At 43.0% G+C, this 16,448-nt stretch overlaps 1 protein-coding gene across 2 annotated transcripts in view; it reads left to right on the top strand.

Moving 5' to 3' along the window:
- Window positions 1-348: 348 nt before the first annotated feature.
- Window positions 349-16,448, top strand: part of mapk14a (mitogen-activated protein kinase 14a) — a 38,571-nt gene continuing 22,471 nt past the window's right edge. For both annotated transcript variants that reach the window (XM_041856827.2, XM_041856828.2), the window contains exons 1-8: window positions 349-774; window positions 6,291-6,420; window positions 6,857-6,915; window positions 10,977-11,088; window positions 11,404-11,433; window positions 14,285-14,332; window positions 14,555-14,669; window positions 14,871-14,942. In XM_041856827.2, the coding sequence (XP_041712761.1) occupies window positions 656-774; window positions 6,291-6,420; window positions 6,857-6,915; window positions 10,977-11,088; window positions 11,404-11,433; window positions 14,285-14,332; window positions 14,555-14,669; window positions 14,871-14,942 (685 nt within the window). In that variant the 5' untranslated portion in view covers window positions 349-655. The remainder of the gene's footprint in view (window positions 775-6,290; window positions 6,421-6,856; window positions 6,916-10,976; window positions 11,089-11,403; window positions 11,434-14,284; window positions 14,333-14,554; window positions 14,670-14,870; window positions 14,943-16,448) is intronic.

Raw genomic sequence — 16,448 nt, 5'->3', positions numbered from 1 at the left:
CGGTTGTCTCGCGCCGAACTGCGCATGTGTATGCCGTCAAATCAAAGCCACTTCTTCGATATAAAGTTGTTTTTGACAAAAATGAAAACGTGTCAGTTTGTAACTTTCAAGAGGTTGGAGTAATAAAATGCTAAACTAGTTAAGACATTGGCTCGAATCTAGGTTGTGCCTTTAGATTTCGAGAAAATGAACAACTAAGGAAGAATGTTTTACTACTCTCATTGACTTCTCAAACCTCAGCCTGGTCTGCTTGGTTTGTTTCACAAGCGTTCCCGGAAGTCTCGTGATGTTGCGCCTCTGTATTTAGAAGCTCTGTGGTTTATCCTTTGAGTGACTGGAAGATTTGGATCTCATTTCGCGACATTTTGTTGTTGCAGCATATGAGCACGGGCGCGCTGGGTAGGTAACATAGTGTAATCCCGGGAACCTTAACGCAAATCGGAGTAGGAACGCTTTCTCACCATAATTTCAAGAATTCAGCACCTCGCTAAAAACGAACATTAGATCCGGCATTTACTGAAATTGATATAGTTTACGAGCATTTTCTTCAACAAGCTAGTTAGCGAATTTACTTTAGTTGCACGAATATAGTTGCCACCTTTGACCAACAAAAAGCAGAAGTCACAATCTGCAGTTTGAGGGTTGTTCTGCAGGAATGTCGCAGAAAGAAAGACCAAAGTTTTATCGGCAGGAGGTGAACAAGACGATTTGGGAGGTACCAGAACGCTACCAGACGTTGTCTCCAGTTGGGTCCGGGGCCTATGGATCAGTTTGGTAAATTACGCTTTTTGTCATATGTCTGCACAAAGCTATAGCCATTAATTTCTACGAGGCCTGCATAGACGCTAAAGTTAGCTTTCCAGCTAAATTAGCTAGCTACATTCAGAATAGAACGCTGCCCGGCCGTGGGCCCTCTCGATTCTCGAACTGTGTCAGCGAGAGCGAGCGAGCATGCGAACTTGCCCCAACCAGTCTATGTTCACACAATATAATAACATTATCCAGACGCACCATTCGCTAGTGTTGCGGTATGACATGTTGCCATGTCCCCAGCCACGTTTGCTAACTACGTGCACGATTTAAATGTGTCCAGCTACTTTTATAGGTTGATGTTGTATCTGTTTATCTGAATAGCAACATCCCTTTGAAACGTATGGCTATTCAAGTTATGAAAATATTATGCAAATTAATAGCCACAAAGAGCAGGAAACTAACAGTTATTGTTGCCATCTAACATCCAATTGTTTTTTTCCTGAGGTGTACCGAGTGTTTCTGTTATGTTCTTTTCTACTTTGGTTGGGAAATGCATTTAGACCCAAAGTTTGCAGTTCTGTAGTGAAACTCGTTGTAGCTAAAGTGGCTAACTTACATCGGTTGTTAAACCTCCACACGGTGATGCCACTTCATTCTGTATGCCATGATGACTAATATGCCCAGAATAGGTCAAACCAAACTACTTTAACCAGGATATATGGCTCACTGATTTACTGTCTTGACTACTGGGCGTTGCAGGTTAGCTTTTACAAAACGCTGCATAGATGTCTCAACTAGAACCTGCTCTTGCAATACTGTCTTCATTCTTGATTTGGGGAAAAAGGTTTCTTATAAATGTCCAGTTGCAGGTGGGTCTACAAAAACCAGAGATATTAAATCAATGTGTTGTATCTAGTGAGAAATGCCTCTTGCATGTGTGTAGATATTTTTTTGGTCGCAGTGTATGATGTCTGTTTTCTACTTCTACACGTGGCCACGGCAGTGTTGCATAGAAACGACTAGTTCCTGCAAATAAACTGGGAAATGCTAGATCTGCAGCAGCTAAAATGGGAGGCACAACATCGAACGGTACAAAACATGGATTTAACATATTTTGTACTTTTCTCAGGTTTTTGTAGACCCACCTGCAAATGGACACAGACATTTATAATATACCCTTTTCCCCAAATCGAGAATGAAGACAGTATCGCCAAGAGCAGATTAGTTGAGACATCTATGCAGCGTTTTGTATATGCTAACCTGTAACGCCCAGTAATGGAAACATAGTTATCACATATCTGCCATACAATCTGTAGCTATGTCTTGCTCCTTAGATGATGAGGTAAGGGGAGTGTGTGTGGGGGGATCCCTTTGAAGGACATCAAAGTTATCTTGCCCTTCTTTACACTTTTGACATGATGTTTTACCATTTGAATTCACTTTTACTGAAGTGCTAGCTTGGGCCCAGATCTGTTTGTGCTTTTGCCTACTCCATTGTCAAACTAAGCATTGGCGTGACAATTCCATAAGGCTTTGGCAAGAGAGAAGAAACATACTGGCAACCAGGCTAGTGAAGTACTGGTAGGCATATGTTTACTTGAAGAACAATTTACTTACTATGACTGAGATATGTGGTTGTCCCACCTAGCTATTTTAAGATGATTGCACTTACTGTAAATCGCTCTAGATACTAGTGTCTGCAAAATGACTAAAATGTAAATGGTGACATGTCTGTGTTGAGGTTTATTTGACCCTGGTAGGGCCAGGTGAGCCCATGGCATTAGGTCTAATCTGCTAAATTACTAAACTGATCTTAGTTTGTTTTTTACACAAATAATGGTTCCTGTATTTCTGCTGCTGCTATGCAACAACAGAACAGGATAATCCATCAAGGATAATATATTCAAAGGTTTCCTTTACTTTTAGCTAATGAAAATGGGCCTAGTAGGACCCAGTATTACCTCCTAGAACCTGCTATGGCATTTGTAATAATAATATGCCATTTAGCAGACGCTTTTATCCAAAGCGACTTACAGTCATGTGTGCATACATTTTTACGTATGGGTGGTCCCGGGGATCGAACCCACTACCCTGGCGTTACAAGTGCCATGCTCTACCAATTGAGCTACAGAGGACCACTAGTATCATCTGCTGGATTGTTGTTGTCTAAGTAAACATCTGGTTGTTGTTTCTGTTGCGCGCCCCACAGCAGGTGGCGACTGCTGTGCTGCTGCTAGGCAGAAGGATGATCTGTTTACGGTCGGATTAGTGCGGTTGGGTAAAAAAAAACGTGACCTGGATATCAGACCAAGGGATATTTTATAGTACATACAATGTTTGCTTCTGTTTATTCAGAAGGATTTCCTCCTGTTATGTGGGCACCACATCTCACATACATAATAATAATAATAATAATATGCCATTTAGCAGACGCTTTTATCCAAAGCAACTTACAGTCATGTGTGCATACATTTTTACGTATGGGTGGTCCCGGGGATCGAACCCACAACCCTGGCGTTACAAGCTCCATGCTCTACCAATTGAGCTACAGAGGACCACTACATACAACTTTATCTAAATGTTTTGCTTGTTGCGTCACTGGGAATCCTGACCTCCTTGGCCACAAGCATTTGTGCACCTCTGCTTTGTACTATTACAGTGAGGGGGAAAAAGTATTTGATCCCCTGCTGATTTTGTACGTTTGCCCACTGACAAAGAAATGATCAGTCTATAATTTTAATGGTAGGTTTATTTGAACAGTGAGAGACAGAATAACAACAAAAAAACACATGTCAAATGTTATAAATTGATTTGCATTTTAATGAGGGAAATACGTATTTGACCCCCTCTCAATCAGAAAGATTTCTGGCTCCCAGGTGTCTTTTATACAGGTAACGAGCTGAGATTAGGAGCACACTCTTAAAGGGAGTGCTCCTAATATCAGCTTGTTACCTGTATAAAAGACACCTGTCCACAGAAGCAATCAATCAATCAGATTCCAAACTCTCCACCATGGCCAAGACCAAAGAGCTCTCCAAGGATGTCAGGGACAAGATTGTAAACCTACACAAGGCTGGAATGGACTACAAGACCATCGCCAAGTAGTTTGGTGAGAAGGTGACAACAGTGGTGCGATTGTTCGCAAATAGAAGAAACACAAAATAACTCTCAATCTCCCTCGGCCTGGGGCTCCATGCAAGATCTCACCTCGTGGAGTTGCAATGATCATGAGAACGGTGAGGAATCAGCCCAGAACTACACGGGAGTATCTGTCAAGGCAGTTGGGACCATAGTCACCAAGAAAACAATTGGTAACACACTACGGCGTGAAGGACTGAACCTGCAGCACCCGCAAGGTCCCCCTGCTCAAGAAAGCACATATACAGGGCCGTCTGAAGTTTGCAAATGAACATCTGAATGATTCAGAGGAGAACTGGGTGAAAGTGCTGTGGTCAGATGAGACCAAAATCGAGCTCTTTGGCATCAACTCAACTCGCGTGTTTGGAGGAGGAGGAAGGCTGCCTATGACCCCAAGAACACCATCCCCACCGTCAAACATGGAGGTGGAAACATTATGCTTTGGGGGTGTTTTTCTGTTAAGGGGACAGGACAACTTCACCGCATCAAAGGGACGATGGACGGGGCCATGTACCGTCAAATCTTGGGTGAGAACCTCCTTCCCTCAGCCAGGGCATTTAAAAATGGGTCGTGGATGGGTATTCCAGCATGACTATGACCCAAAACACATGGCCAAGGCAACAAAGGAGTGGCTCAAGAAGAAGCACATTAAGGTCCTGGAGTGGCCTAGCCAGTCTCCAGACCTTAATCCCATAGAAAATCTGTGGAGGGAGCTGAAGGTTCGAGTTGCCAAACGTCAGCCTTGAAACCTTAATGACTTGGAGAAGATCTGCAAAGAGGAGTGGGACAAAATCCCTCCTGAGATGTGTGCAAACCTGGTGGCCAACTACAAGAAACGTCTGACCTCCGGTTTTGCCACCAAGTACTAAGTCATGTTTTTCAGAGGGGTCAAATACTTATTTCCCTCATTTAAAATGCAAATACATTTATAACATTTTTGACATACGTTTTTCTGGATTTTTTTGTTGTTATTCTGTCTCTCAATGTTCAAATAAACCTACCATTAAAATTATAGACTGATCATGTCTTTGTCAGTGGGAAAACGTACAAAATCAGCAGGGGATCAAATACTTTTTTCCCTCACTGTAAGTGTGTACAGCAGCTGACTAGCCTGGGTGCCTGTCTGTTTCTGCCATCTTGCCAACTCCTTATGGAATTGTCAATGACACCTATGGAGTTGGCAAGATAGCACATAAGAAAGCGCAGATCCAGGCTAGCAGCTGACTGTCCATGACTGGTTAGCTGAAATTCAAAGGAAGCAGAAGTGAGAGGGAGGCTTCCCTCCCCCAGTCTGTCAGTCAGCCAGGGTGAATCTCAAAAGTCTTATCCGTGGTTCTTTGGTTCCTCCCTCTCCACGCCTCTTTCTCAAGACGTCAGAGGAAGAGAGTAGAGCATTGGAGGAGGAGATCCAAGGTGATTGTCTCCTCCAATGTATTCCTCACTTCCCTCTGACTTTTTCAGAAGGCAGCGAGGAGAGATCAACGCCACAAGGAATCGAGGAAAATACTATTAAGATCTCCCCCGGAGAGAGACGTTCGTCCCCCAGCCTGTCAGCCATCTTAGCGGAATGGCTGTGTTTCATTCTGCTAACGTATTAAGAAGGGAGCAAGGAGAAAGGACATCGGGACACTATTGAGAGATCCCCAGAGATGCTCCTTCTTCCCCAGCCTGTCAGCCAGACTCGCCATGGCCAGGTAGTGCGGCTGTGTTTCAAACTGCGTTCCAAATGTCACCCTATTCCCTACATGGTGCACTACTACCCCACGGGCCCTGGTGATTTCTTTTTGAAATGTTTTGCCATTTGGGATGCTGCCTCAGTCTGCTGAGGGATTCAACTTTTTGTTTAGCTGATGTCTCTTTTTCCTCCTTACTTCAGCACCTCCTACATCACTTCATCTGTTTCATGCAAACTCAGCCCTTTAGTGAGCCATTTAAAATGTGTTTTTCCTGTGTCTTCTTGGAAAATGACAACCTGGCTGCAACAACATATTTTAGGCCGAGGCCTATGTCTAAAGCAGGGCTGTTAAATTCTGGTCCTGGAGGCCCAAAATATTTCAGTTTTTTGTTTCTACCTGGTAGTTAATTGCACCTACTTGGTGTCCCAGGTCTGAATTTGTCCCTGATTGGAACGAAAGGATGAAAAACAGAACTGTTTTGGCCCTCCAGGACCAGAATTAAATAGCCCTGGTCTAAAGCCTACAGTCGAGTCAAGATACTTTTTATGAAGAAGATGCATGATGTTTTGTCACATGCTGCTGATCGGTAATTTCAAATGTTGCATATTATCAGTAAGGATTGTATTTCAGATGGAACCGTTGGGAGTAATGACTAGTATCTTATCCTATTGTTGGAGCCTAGTTGTTGCAGTAACTTAAACCCCCATCACATGTTTTCTCCAGCTCGTCGTATGATGAGAAGACAGGTCTGAAGATCGCAGTGAAGAAGCTCTCCCGGCCATTCCAGTCCATTATCCACGCCAAGAGGACCTACAGAGAGCTACGTCTACTCAAGCACATGAAACATGAGAATGTGAGTTCCATCTCTTTAAAAGCTGCAGAACTGTTTGCTACATGAATCATGTTGCTGCTGCGATAACAAATCTAGGAATATGTTGGTTGAAGTATTCCTCTGCTCTAGTTCCACTTCCCCCTCTTTGCCTGTCTCTCTCTCTCTCTCTCTCTCTCTCTCTCTCTCTCTCTCTCTCTCTCTCTCTCTCTCTCTCTCTCTCTCTCTCTCTCTCTCTCTCTCTCTCTCTCTCTCTCTCTAAAGCAGCAGAACTATGTTGGCTTCATTAATCATAGTATGCAACTGTGCTGCTGACTGAGATATATAACTCTAGGAATTTGTTGGTTGAAGTATTCCAATGCTCCACTCTGCTGAAACCAACTCATTGTGGAGTCATGAAATCATTGGGAGAGCTGATACAATCCTCCTTACTTGTTGCATTGGCATCTCTGTGTTTCAGGTGATTGGCCTTCTAGATGTCTTCACACCTGCTACTAGTCTGGAGGAGTTCAGTGATGTGTGAGTTGAGTTGAAACTCTAAGGCCTACCCATTTTCTTTATCTACTGTATGTTCCTTTATTATCCCTTCATAACCTTCATTCACTCAGCCAATGCCTATTGACAGTGCATCAATGCCTCACTTCAAACACAATGAGTACACACAGTCCCTTTCTTTTCCCAGCAGCAGAGATCAAACAAAGCCTGCTCTGCCTAGGAAACACCAGGGGTACATGTGTTACTATTTCCAGTAGTACTACCATATCTCCCTTCCCAACCTTGGAAATAGTTACTCACTGGGTGCCTTGGCTTCAGGCATTTACTGTTTGTTGATGTTGAAAGTCAGTGAGAAGAGAAATTGGACAGATTGTTCAGCTAGTGAGTCAGTGCTGGCCAACTGCCTCCTCGTGTGTGTACTGTGTGTGGGTGCCTGGCTGAGGGAGTGTCAGACACACAAGCCTAGTCCTGTTGCTGCCTCTGCTGTAAGAAAATATGCAGGAAAAGCCTCTCGTTCCTACACATCCTACTATTTACCATGTTTGGCTCGACAATGACACCAATGGAGTTGGGAAGAACACAAACAGATCTGGGCAAGGCTAGCTCTCTGGCAGCTCCACCACCGGAAGAGGTAACTGTAGTGTGCTCTCAGCCTCCCCACTGTCCCAGATAGATTAACACCCTGTACCACGGAGTGGGGGGAGAGAGAAGGAAAAAGAGATAAAACAGCGGAACGGTTGCGGTGGAAGAAGTTCCTCTCACACAGAATTATAAGTAGTAGGGCTGTCCCCCCAAAAAATAAAATAAATTCTTAGTCAACCACAAGTTGTCTGTTCTTTCGACCAATCGATTGGTTGACATTTTTAAACACATTTCTCCATATATAGACACACCCAATGTTAAAATCAACTATATACAGTACCAGTCAAGAGTTTGGACATCTACTCATTCCAGGGTTTTTCTATATATATTTTTTTACTATTTTCAACATTGTAGAATAATAGTGAAGACATCAAAACTATGAAATAACACACATGCAATCATGTAGTAACCAAAAAAAGTGTTAAACAAATCAAAATATGTTTTATATTTGAGATTCTTCAAATAGCCACCCTTTGCCTTGATGACAGCTTTGCACACTCTTGGCATTCTCTCAACCAGCTTCACCTGGAATGCTTTTCCAACAGTTTTGAAGCAGATCCCACATATGCTGAGCACTTGTTGGCTGCTTTTCCTTCACTCTGCGGTCCAACTCCTCCCAAACCTGGAGGTGTGTTGGGTCATTGTCCTGTTGAAAAACAAATGATAGTCCCGCTAAGTGCAAACCAGATGGGATGGCGTATCGCTGCAGAATGCTGTGGTAGCCATGCTGGTTAAGTGTGCCTTAAATTCTAAATAAATCAGACAGTGTCACCAGCAAAGCACCATAACACCTCCTCCTCCATGCTTCACGGTGGGAACCACACATACGGAGATCATTCGTTCACCTACTCTGCGTCTCACAAAGACACAGTGTTTGGAACCAAAAATCGCAAATTTGGACTCATCAGACCAAAGGATAGATTTCCACCGGTCTAATGTCCATTGCTCGTGTTTCTTGGCCCAAGCAAGTCTCTTCTTCTTATTGGTGTCCATTTAGTAGTGGTTTCTTTGCAGCAATCTGACCATGAAGGCCTGATTCACGCAGTCTCCTCTGAGGTGCAGTTAACTCTAATGAACTTATCCTCTGCAGCAGAGGTAACTCTGGGTCTTCCTTTCCTGTGGCGGTCCTCATGAGAGCCAGTTTCATCAGTGCACTTGATGGTTTTTGCGACTGCACTTGAAAAAACGTTCAAAGTTCTTGGAATGTTCCGAATTGACTGACCTTCATGTCTTAAAGTAATGATGGACTGTCGTTTCTCTTTGATTATTTGAGCTGTTCTAGCCATAATATGGACTTGGTCTTTTACCAAATAGGGCTATCGTCTGTATACCACCCCTACCTTGTCACAACACAACTGATTGGCTCAAATGCATTAAGAAGGAAATAAATTCCACAAATTAACTTTTAACAAGGCACACCTGTTAATTGAAATACATTCTAGGTAACTACCTCATGAATCTGGTTGAGAGAATGCCAAGAGTGTGCAAAGCTGTTATCAAGGCAAAGGGTGGCTACTTAAAAATAAAATATATTTTTATTTGTTTAACACTTTTTTGGTTACTACATGATTCCATATGTGTTATTTCATAGTTTTGATGTCTTCAATATTATTATACAATGTAGAAAATAGTAAAAATATAGAAAAACCCTGGAATGAGTAGGTGTGTCCAAACTTTTGACTGGTACTGTATATTTAACAAAAAAAATTTATGGGGAATTGGAAATGATGCATACAATTACATTGATGAAATCCACAATCTATCTGCAATATTAAAGCTGATCTACCCCCTTAAAAATAAAATTTGACCAAACAATCGACCAGTCGACTAAATGGGTAATCTAGGCTATTTATTGCTCATGCATATCTGTGTACAGTGTACAGCACACATGCCTGCAGGACGGAGGAGCACAGGGAGGGGGTTTCTAACTGCTGTCAGGAAAAACCCAGGATATTTTATGCAGGTGCTGTAGCTGTGGTTCCCCCAACCCAGCTCCAAAAATATAATGTGACTCACAATGCTGTTCATAGCTCCCCCTCTACCCCTGTATAGGTGGAGGGGGAGGGAGAGAGGGCAGAGGGAGGGGGAGAGAGACAGAGAGCGGAAAAGTTCCATGGATTAACACTATTTATATACCTAATTTTCCAGGCCTCAACATGAACCCTTCAGCCAGAGTTTCCCTCTCCCTGTTTGTGTCTTTGATCTCAGTCATATTGAAGTAGCCTGGTCTCAGATCAGTCTTTGCCAACAGTTTGCTAATATAGAAGGAGGGCAGTAAGGAAAAGTCCAGTTTAACCAGAGTTATTTTAAGACTTTCCTCCTGTGTGGGAACAGTGCATCTATCAGTGGAACAGCAATCTAGGTATACCTTTCATGAAGCCTCCATGCGTGCATACACAAAAATGTATGCACGCATGACTGTAAGTCGCTTTGGATAAAAGCGTCTGCTAAATGGCATATTTTATTATTATTATGTGCTCCTCCTGTATGTTTTGGCTCATCTTCTTTCCCTCCAGCAGTGCTTACCACTATTTGGAGCTGTTTAAACGACTGAGATTAGATTTGAATTACAAAAATAAGTGGGTTTAATGGACCTGTATCTGCGTGTGTGTGTGTTGTTTTAATGACATTATTTGTGGATGGAGTGTGGGTGAGGAGAAGGAACAGCCGCTCAACCGGTTTCAGCTGACTCATAGGAGACATATGGGAGAACACTGACCTGGTGGTAAATCCCGTGATGTATAGACGGGTGGGTTGTTCACCATCAATACCGATGCGTGCACAACTACGAGGCAAAAACAGATTGGGTTGGCTTACGAACTTGTAAGCTATATTTCATCTGCAAATATTTATTGAAAACATAAATTGTTCCCAATAAGCACTTGTCTGTCAAATACATTGTTACAGTTGAAGAGAAGTAGTAGCAGGAGTGCTTCCACAACAACCACAGGTGCTCTTGGAGGGGAATTGTAATTGAAAAGGAAATATTATAACCACAAATGAGTGATAAGTGCCATAAGAAAATCCAAGTCCATGCACTCATGTGGGTTTGAAAGGTAAAAAGCCTTTAATGTCAAACACCCTGATGAAGGCGTAAGCCGATACGCATTGGTGTATTTTAATAATGTCTTAGCCCATACATTAAAGTCTTTTTAACTTTCAAACCCACTGGACTTAGATTGTTTGTGCCACTTCACACCAATTTGTGGTTATACATTTTCCTTTTGCTTTTCTACGTTGTTACAGTTGTTGGTTAGCTAGCTAGCTAATTCTGGCCATATTAGCATTGATGTGACGAGTCAAAACGAGATGGTATCAAGAACAACGTACAACTGGCTGAAATATGTAAATATGGAATATGTAACAGTGAGAAACAAATGGTAGCCTATGTCTTATACAGTGGAGTTGTTTTGTTTGAGCTCCTGTCTGGTTCTGATTGGCAGGTACCTGGTGACCCACCTGATGGGGGCGGACCTCAACAACATAGTCAAGTGTCAGAAACTCACAGACGATCACGTGCAGTTCCTCATATACCAAATCCTCCGGGGGTTAAAGGTGAAACCACACGTGGACTTTTTTAAACATGCTTCAACTAGCTGAACATAACTGAAAGTAACTGCCATTCACAGTATTGTGTACATCCCAGTGTTGTGTACATTCCCAGCAGGCAAAACGTATTGAAATGAAGTCATAATTATGTCATTTAAACCCATTTCTGGTCATACTGATGTCATTTTACCCAGTTTTGCCTGTTGGGATGTACCTCAGAACAACAAACCTCTCAGCTTAAACTTGTGATTCGTGTCTCCTAATTATTGATGTAATCTAATGCCTTTGCACTTCTTCCCCTCTCTCTGTCTCTCTCCTCAGTATATCCACTCAGCAGATATCATTCACAGAGTAAGTCTCCTCCCTTTTTAATTCAGTCCGCTCTGCTTTGATTGAGCCCACACTGAAACGGTCCTTCTCTGTGACCGATTTGACAACACTGTGTCTTGTGTTAGTTAATATAATATTATAAAATATATGCCATTTAGTAGACTCTAGTATCCAAAGAGATTTACAGTCATACGTGCATACATTTTACGTACAGGTGGTCCCGGGAATCGAACCCACTATCCTGGCATTGCAAGGGCCATGTTCTACATTAAAGCTTGTCCGGGCAAGTCAAAAAATATATATATATATCACAATATCAAACAATTAATCCGATCAGATTTTTATCAAAGTGTCCCCCGCATGCGATGTGTTGTGTACTGTTCTCCCAATCTCTGCAGAGCGCATCGGAGTAGATTTGTGCATTGTATTGACAGGCACCGCTTTGGCCGGCGAAAAAAATATTGTAATAATGCTGTTCTGTAGTCTATATAATTGTTTAAAAACCCGATTTTTAATTCCCTAAGCTGTTAATGAGCTATGCAGTTTATTTAACACACGCACACATCCTAGTGTAAGCGGAATATCAACTGTCGGGCGGCAAGAGCGTGCAACTCCTCATACAGCTTTGATTGCTGCGTGTAAAGATATGTTCTAATAAGCCTAGTCACTGCGCAACATTCCTAAATGCAATTTCAGGAAAAGACAGCAATCACAGTTTTGATGACAATTATTGAAAAGAGCGGGATCCTAGTTTTCCAGTGCTGTACGATTTATTTCTCAACTCCAACTGCGTAATTGGCAGCGTTTTACAATCTGAGTGTCTGGCATGACAAACAAACAAAAGTTGCAGCGTTAAACTCGTCGTCCATTCGATTGCATAAACGGTAGGCCTATATTCACTGTAAAATTCACACAATTAAACTGTATTTATAAAAACACTGTACAAATTAAGGTTTTATTACTGTCAGTGGGAGTTTTTTTTATACATTAAACAAGCAACTAGATCATATTTAGGATCTAGCTAATGATTAGCCAACAATGCAGATGAGCAACCACATGCTGCAACCATGTTTTTAGATTTGATTGGGATCCCCTCACTTCAGCCATGTAGCCACTATGCTGCATCAGGCGATAATGGTTATTGCTAAAATAGCACACCTGCCTGATAATATTGATACAACAGTAGCTAGGATGGGGAGAGGTCTGTCTATAATAAAGCGCTGCTCTGCATTCTTAACATTACTATCAACAAGGCAGGTCCTACAGGCCCTAGTTTTGTCGCACCTGGACTACTGTTCAGTCGTGTGGTCAGGTGCCACAAAGAGGGACTTACGAAAATTGCAATTGGCTCAGAACAGGGCAGCACGGCTGGCCCTTGGATGTACCCTTGGATGTGGTCCTCTGTAGCTCAATTGATAGAGCATGGCGCTTGTAACGCCAGGGTAGTGGGTTCGATTCCCGGGACCACCCATACGTAAAAATGTATGCGTACATGACTGTAAGTCGCTTTGGATAAAAGCGTCTGCTAAATGGCTTATTATTATTATTATTATTATAATATGTATCAATATGTTATTGGGCTCATTTCTGGAGGGGAATATTACATTTGAAACAGTTTCATATGTTAATTAGGCTATATGTATCAATAAGAAGGGGGGTGGTTTTATTTTTGTTTTCCTAACAATCCGTGTAAATATAAGATTTTATGGTTGACTATAATATAAGTCACCCACATTTGAAATTCTGCGTGCATAACTCGCTTTCCTGTGATCTTGGCCCGGGTCAGTAGTTTTGACATGGGACTGGCCTGGTGTGCCACTGGCAAATGTACCTGAGTGTCAAGCCCTGCTGTCAATAGCCCTCCTCTGAAACTTGAATATTTGAGCCTTTAACAAGGTTAAAGATACACATGTCTTAGTTAGCTACCTTGCTTTGAAGTGTCTTACCTTAGCCATTTGATCCCTGATTCATTGAAAGAGGGAATTATTTTATAAAGACAAAGTATTTTGTTGGTAATTGTAATGTTGCAGTATTTGACATCCTCCAGGAGAGCTAGGGTGTGCAGGCTTTAATTTGAGCCCTGCTCTAACACACCACATTGCAAAAAGTCAGCTGCTCAACATGACCTTGATAAGCTGACTCGGGTGTTTGTGCAGGGCTGGATACAAAGCCTGCACACCCAGTAGCTCTCCAGATGGAGGGTTGACCACGTGTTTGTACAGTAGCCTAACAGTGCAGTTATTTTACTTTGTGGGTGTTAAGTGCCTTGCTCAAGGGCACAACGGGAGGATATTATACATGGGATCAGAGACCAGCAGTGGTTCCTTGCATCGTACAACACAATTTTCAGCCACCTTTTTGGCCCATGGTGTTACAGACCATTTTAGTTTTGGACAAGTGACTTGAGCTATCGGACAAGTAAAAAAATCTGTCATACTTGTCAGAAGGAGCTACAGTTTATAAACCAGTTTTAATTTATGACTTGGCTGCTTGCTTCGCTTCCACATAGAGGATTCAGGCCAAGGCTTGCTCCTTAAGCAAACACTCTAAACAGCAGAGGAAGTAAAACCATAAACAGGAGCTCTGTTTTGTACCATGACTGAGTCGGTGATTCAGGGCTGCTGTTTTGAAAGAACTGATCTGAGAATAATATTAGATTTAGAGTAGAAGGATTTGATCAATTAGAGATTTACTTAGTCTTGAAGAAGCACTGTAGACGTTCTGTAGAAGCACTTCTACAGATCGTGGTGGTTTGGTTTTAGAGAATCTAGATTCAATTGAGAAAGCCCATTCAGATCCGGCCTCGTCATATGTAGGTCAGCTGTAATAATATATTAATACTAATAATGCCTTGTCTCCCATCACTCTTTAGGACCTGAAACCCAGCAACCTGGCTGTGAATGAGGACTGTGAGCTGAAGGTAAGGGAGTTTATTATAAGCCCACTCATTCAATCTGTGTTCATGCTGAACCGCTGGACAAGAGTGTCAGCATGCCTGAGGGGAGTAACCAAGCACACCCTGATGTAACATTGGTGGTAACGTTTTCTGCAAGGAGAGAACAGTGTGTGACCTTTTGTGTAGTTTCCTGAGGGTAACTCTCTTGCCAGTACCACATGGTTTTGTTGTGTCTGTCCTCCTCAGATCCTGGACTTTGGGCTGGCGCGGCACACTGACGATGAGATGACTGGTTACGTTGCCACACGCTGGTACCGGGCACCAGAGATCATGCTGAACTGGATGCACTACAACATGACAGGTAAAGTAGGTAGAGTCTCTGCATCTGCTCACTGTAGTGCAGTACTTGTGATCTTGGGCCAACGTTCCTACCATGTGGATGTCATAATAGTGGAACACTGTAAATGGACATACTGAACATGTTTCTCCTATATGTTATAGTAGACATTTGTCATTCCTTTATATGTTACATGGACATAATGATCTCCTCTATATGTTACAGTGGACATTTGGTCTGTGGGATGCATCATGGCTGAACTCCTCACTGGCAGAACACTGTTTCCCGGTACTGACCGTATCCTTTCATTGCCCTTACCTCAGTTACCCTACTATGGGTCTAATATGAGTACCTAAGCTGAAGCCCCCTCCACTCTGTGAGTATGCCTGGCCTACCCGTTCAACCACTGTTTCTGTCACTGATGCAGTCTTTGAGTGGTTGGTGGTGAGATTCCCACACAATAATATGTCCTTGCTGGATCACATCGGATAGGACCAGAGTACACACAGAATCATGCTGCTGTTGATTGTTTGATATATGCGATTTTAACAGCTTTTTGCAGGTCCAGACAGTAGCAGAAGATTGCTGACCGTGTGTGTCCTAAACTGTGTTCTAAGCTAAAGTTCTTCTATGTTCCTAACTTGCTCTGCACAACTAATCCCACTATGGTGCCTCAGGTGCTTCTTCTACTTCTTTCAGCTCTGTTTTGCCACTCTCCCTGCAGCATGTAGAGGGTCTCCTAGTTCGTCAGTTTCTGTAGCCACACTAATTTCTACCTCTCCAAACTCAGTCTCTAAAACTGTTTTCTCTGGCATCCAAGCCTCCTTCCATTGTAGGTTAGATGCAGACAGCCGCCTCCTCTTCTTTAACACATTAACACTAGAAAAGCCTGGCCTCGAGGCACCCTCCTTGGAGCCAATGATGCGTCTTTTAAACGTCAACGTTCTAACAGTCTAATAAATACATTTCATATATGCTATCAGAAAGATTAGCCTTGGGTTCCGTCAGAACGGTTGAAAGTATGGATTATATCCCGTCGCACAGGTCGAGTAATAATAACAACAATGTCACGCCAGTGACGTGACGGCGTGGGAGGACGTGCCCCCGTGGTTCATAGAAAACCGTACGTCAGACCACACGCTGTCTATTATCTCTTCTCGCAAAGTTAGCTTAGCCGTATCGCGCAAGTTGACTGCGCCGCTGTTCTGTTTTTTCGGATTGTATCTTCCCAGGTCCCGGTAGGTTAAGCTAAACTCTGTGTGAGTTGTGTGTACTGTCAGTCTGTCACCAACAGCCTGTGACCTGTGGATCGGAGCATGAAATTCGCCCGCCAAGGCTGTGTCACAGCCCTCCCCTACCTATCCCTTTTATCAGAGGATATCGGGCTTCCTTGACACCAGCTAGTGTGTATTGGCCTCCGTATTCCGGTGCCAACCTTGTCAAGATATCCTCCATTACCGTGCTTGTTATCGAGGCCACCGGACACTAGTCGTCCTTCTACTATTTAAAACTCGGAACACTTTCCCTAGATAACCGCGTCTCATAGAGCTCACGCCGTCTAGGAAGGTTGTTAGCCTAGCCAGCTATACGACGTGAGATTTGGACTGCCTCCCCCAGGGATCCCTCTCCCCTGTTATTACTAGCATTCTACAAGCTAGCTAGCTAGCTAGCTAGCTAGCTAGCTTACCAACTCAACCTAGCTGCCACTGGGTCGTCAGCTTGGCTTACCAAACAACGGCCATTCGTGCGTGTTTTTCATAAATAAGCCTACGTTTAAACATGGTATCTCTCCTGCTCCAGCCC

Source organism: Coregonus clupeaformis, chromosome 30 (genome assembly GCF_020615455.1).
Source record: "Coregonus clupeaformis isolate EN_2021a chromosome 30, ASM2061545v1, whole genome shotgun sequence".
NCBI lineage: Eukaryota > Metazoa > Chordata > Actinopteri > Salmoniformes > Salmonidae > Coregonus > Coregonus clupeaformis.
This window is presented reverse-complemented; position numbering and strand designations above follow the sequence as displayed.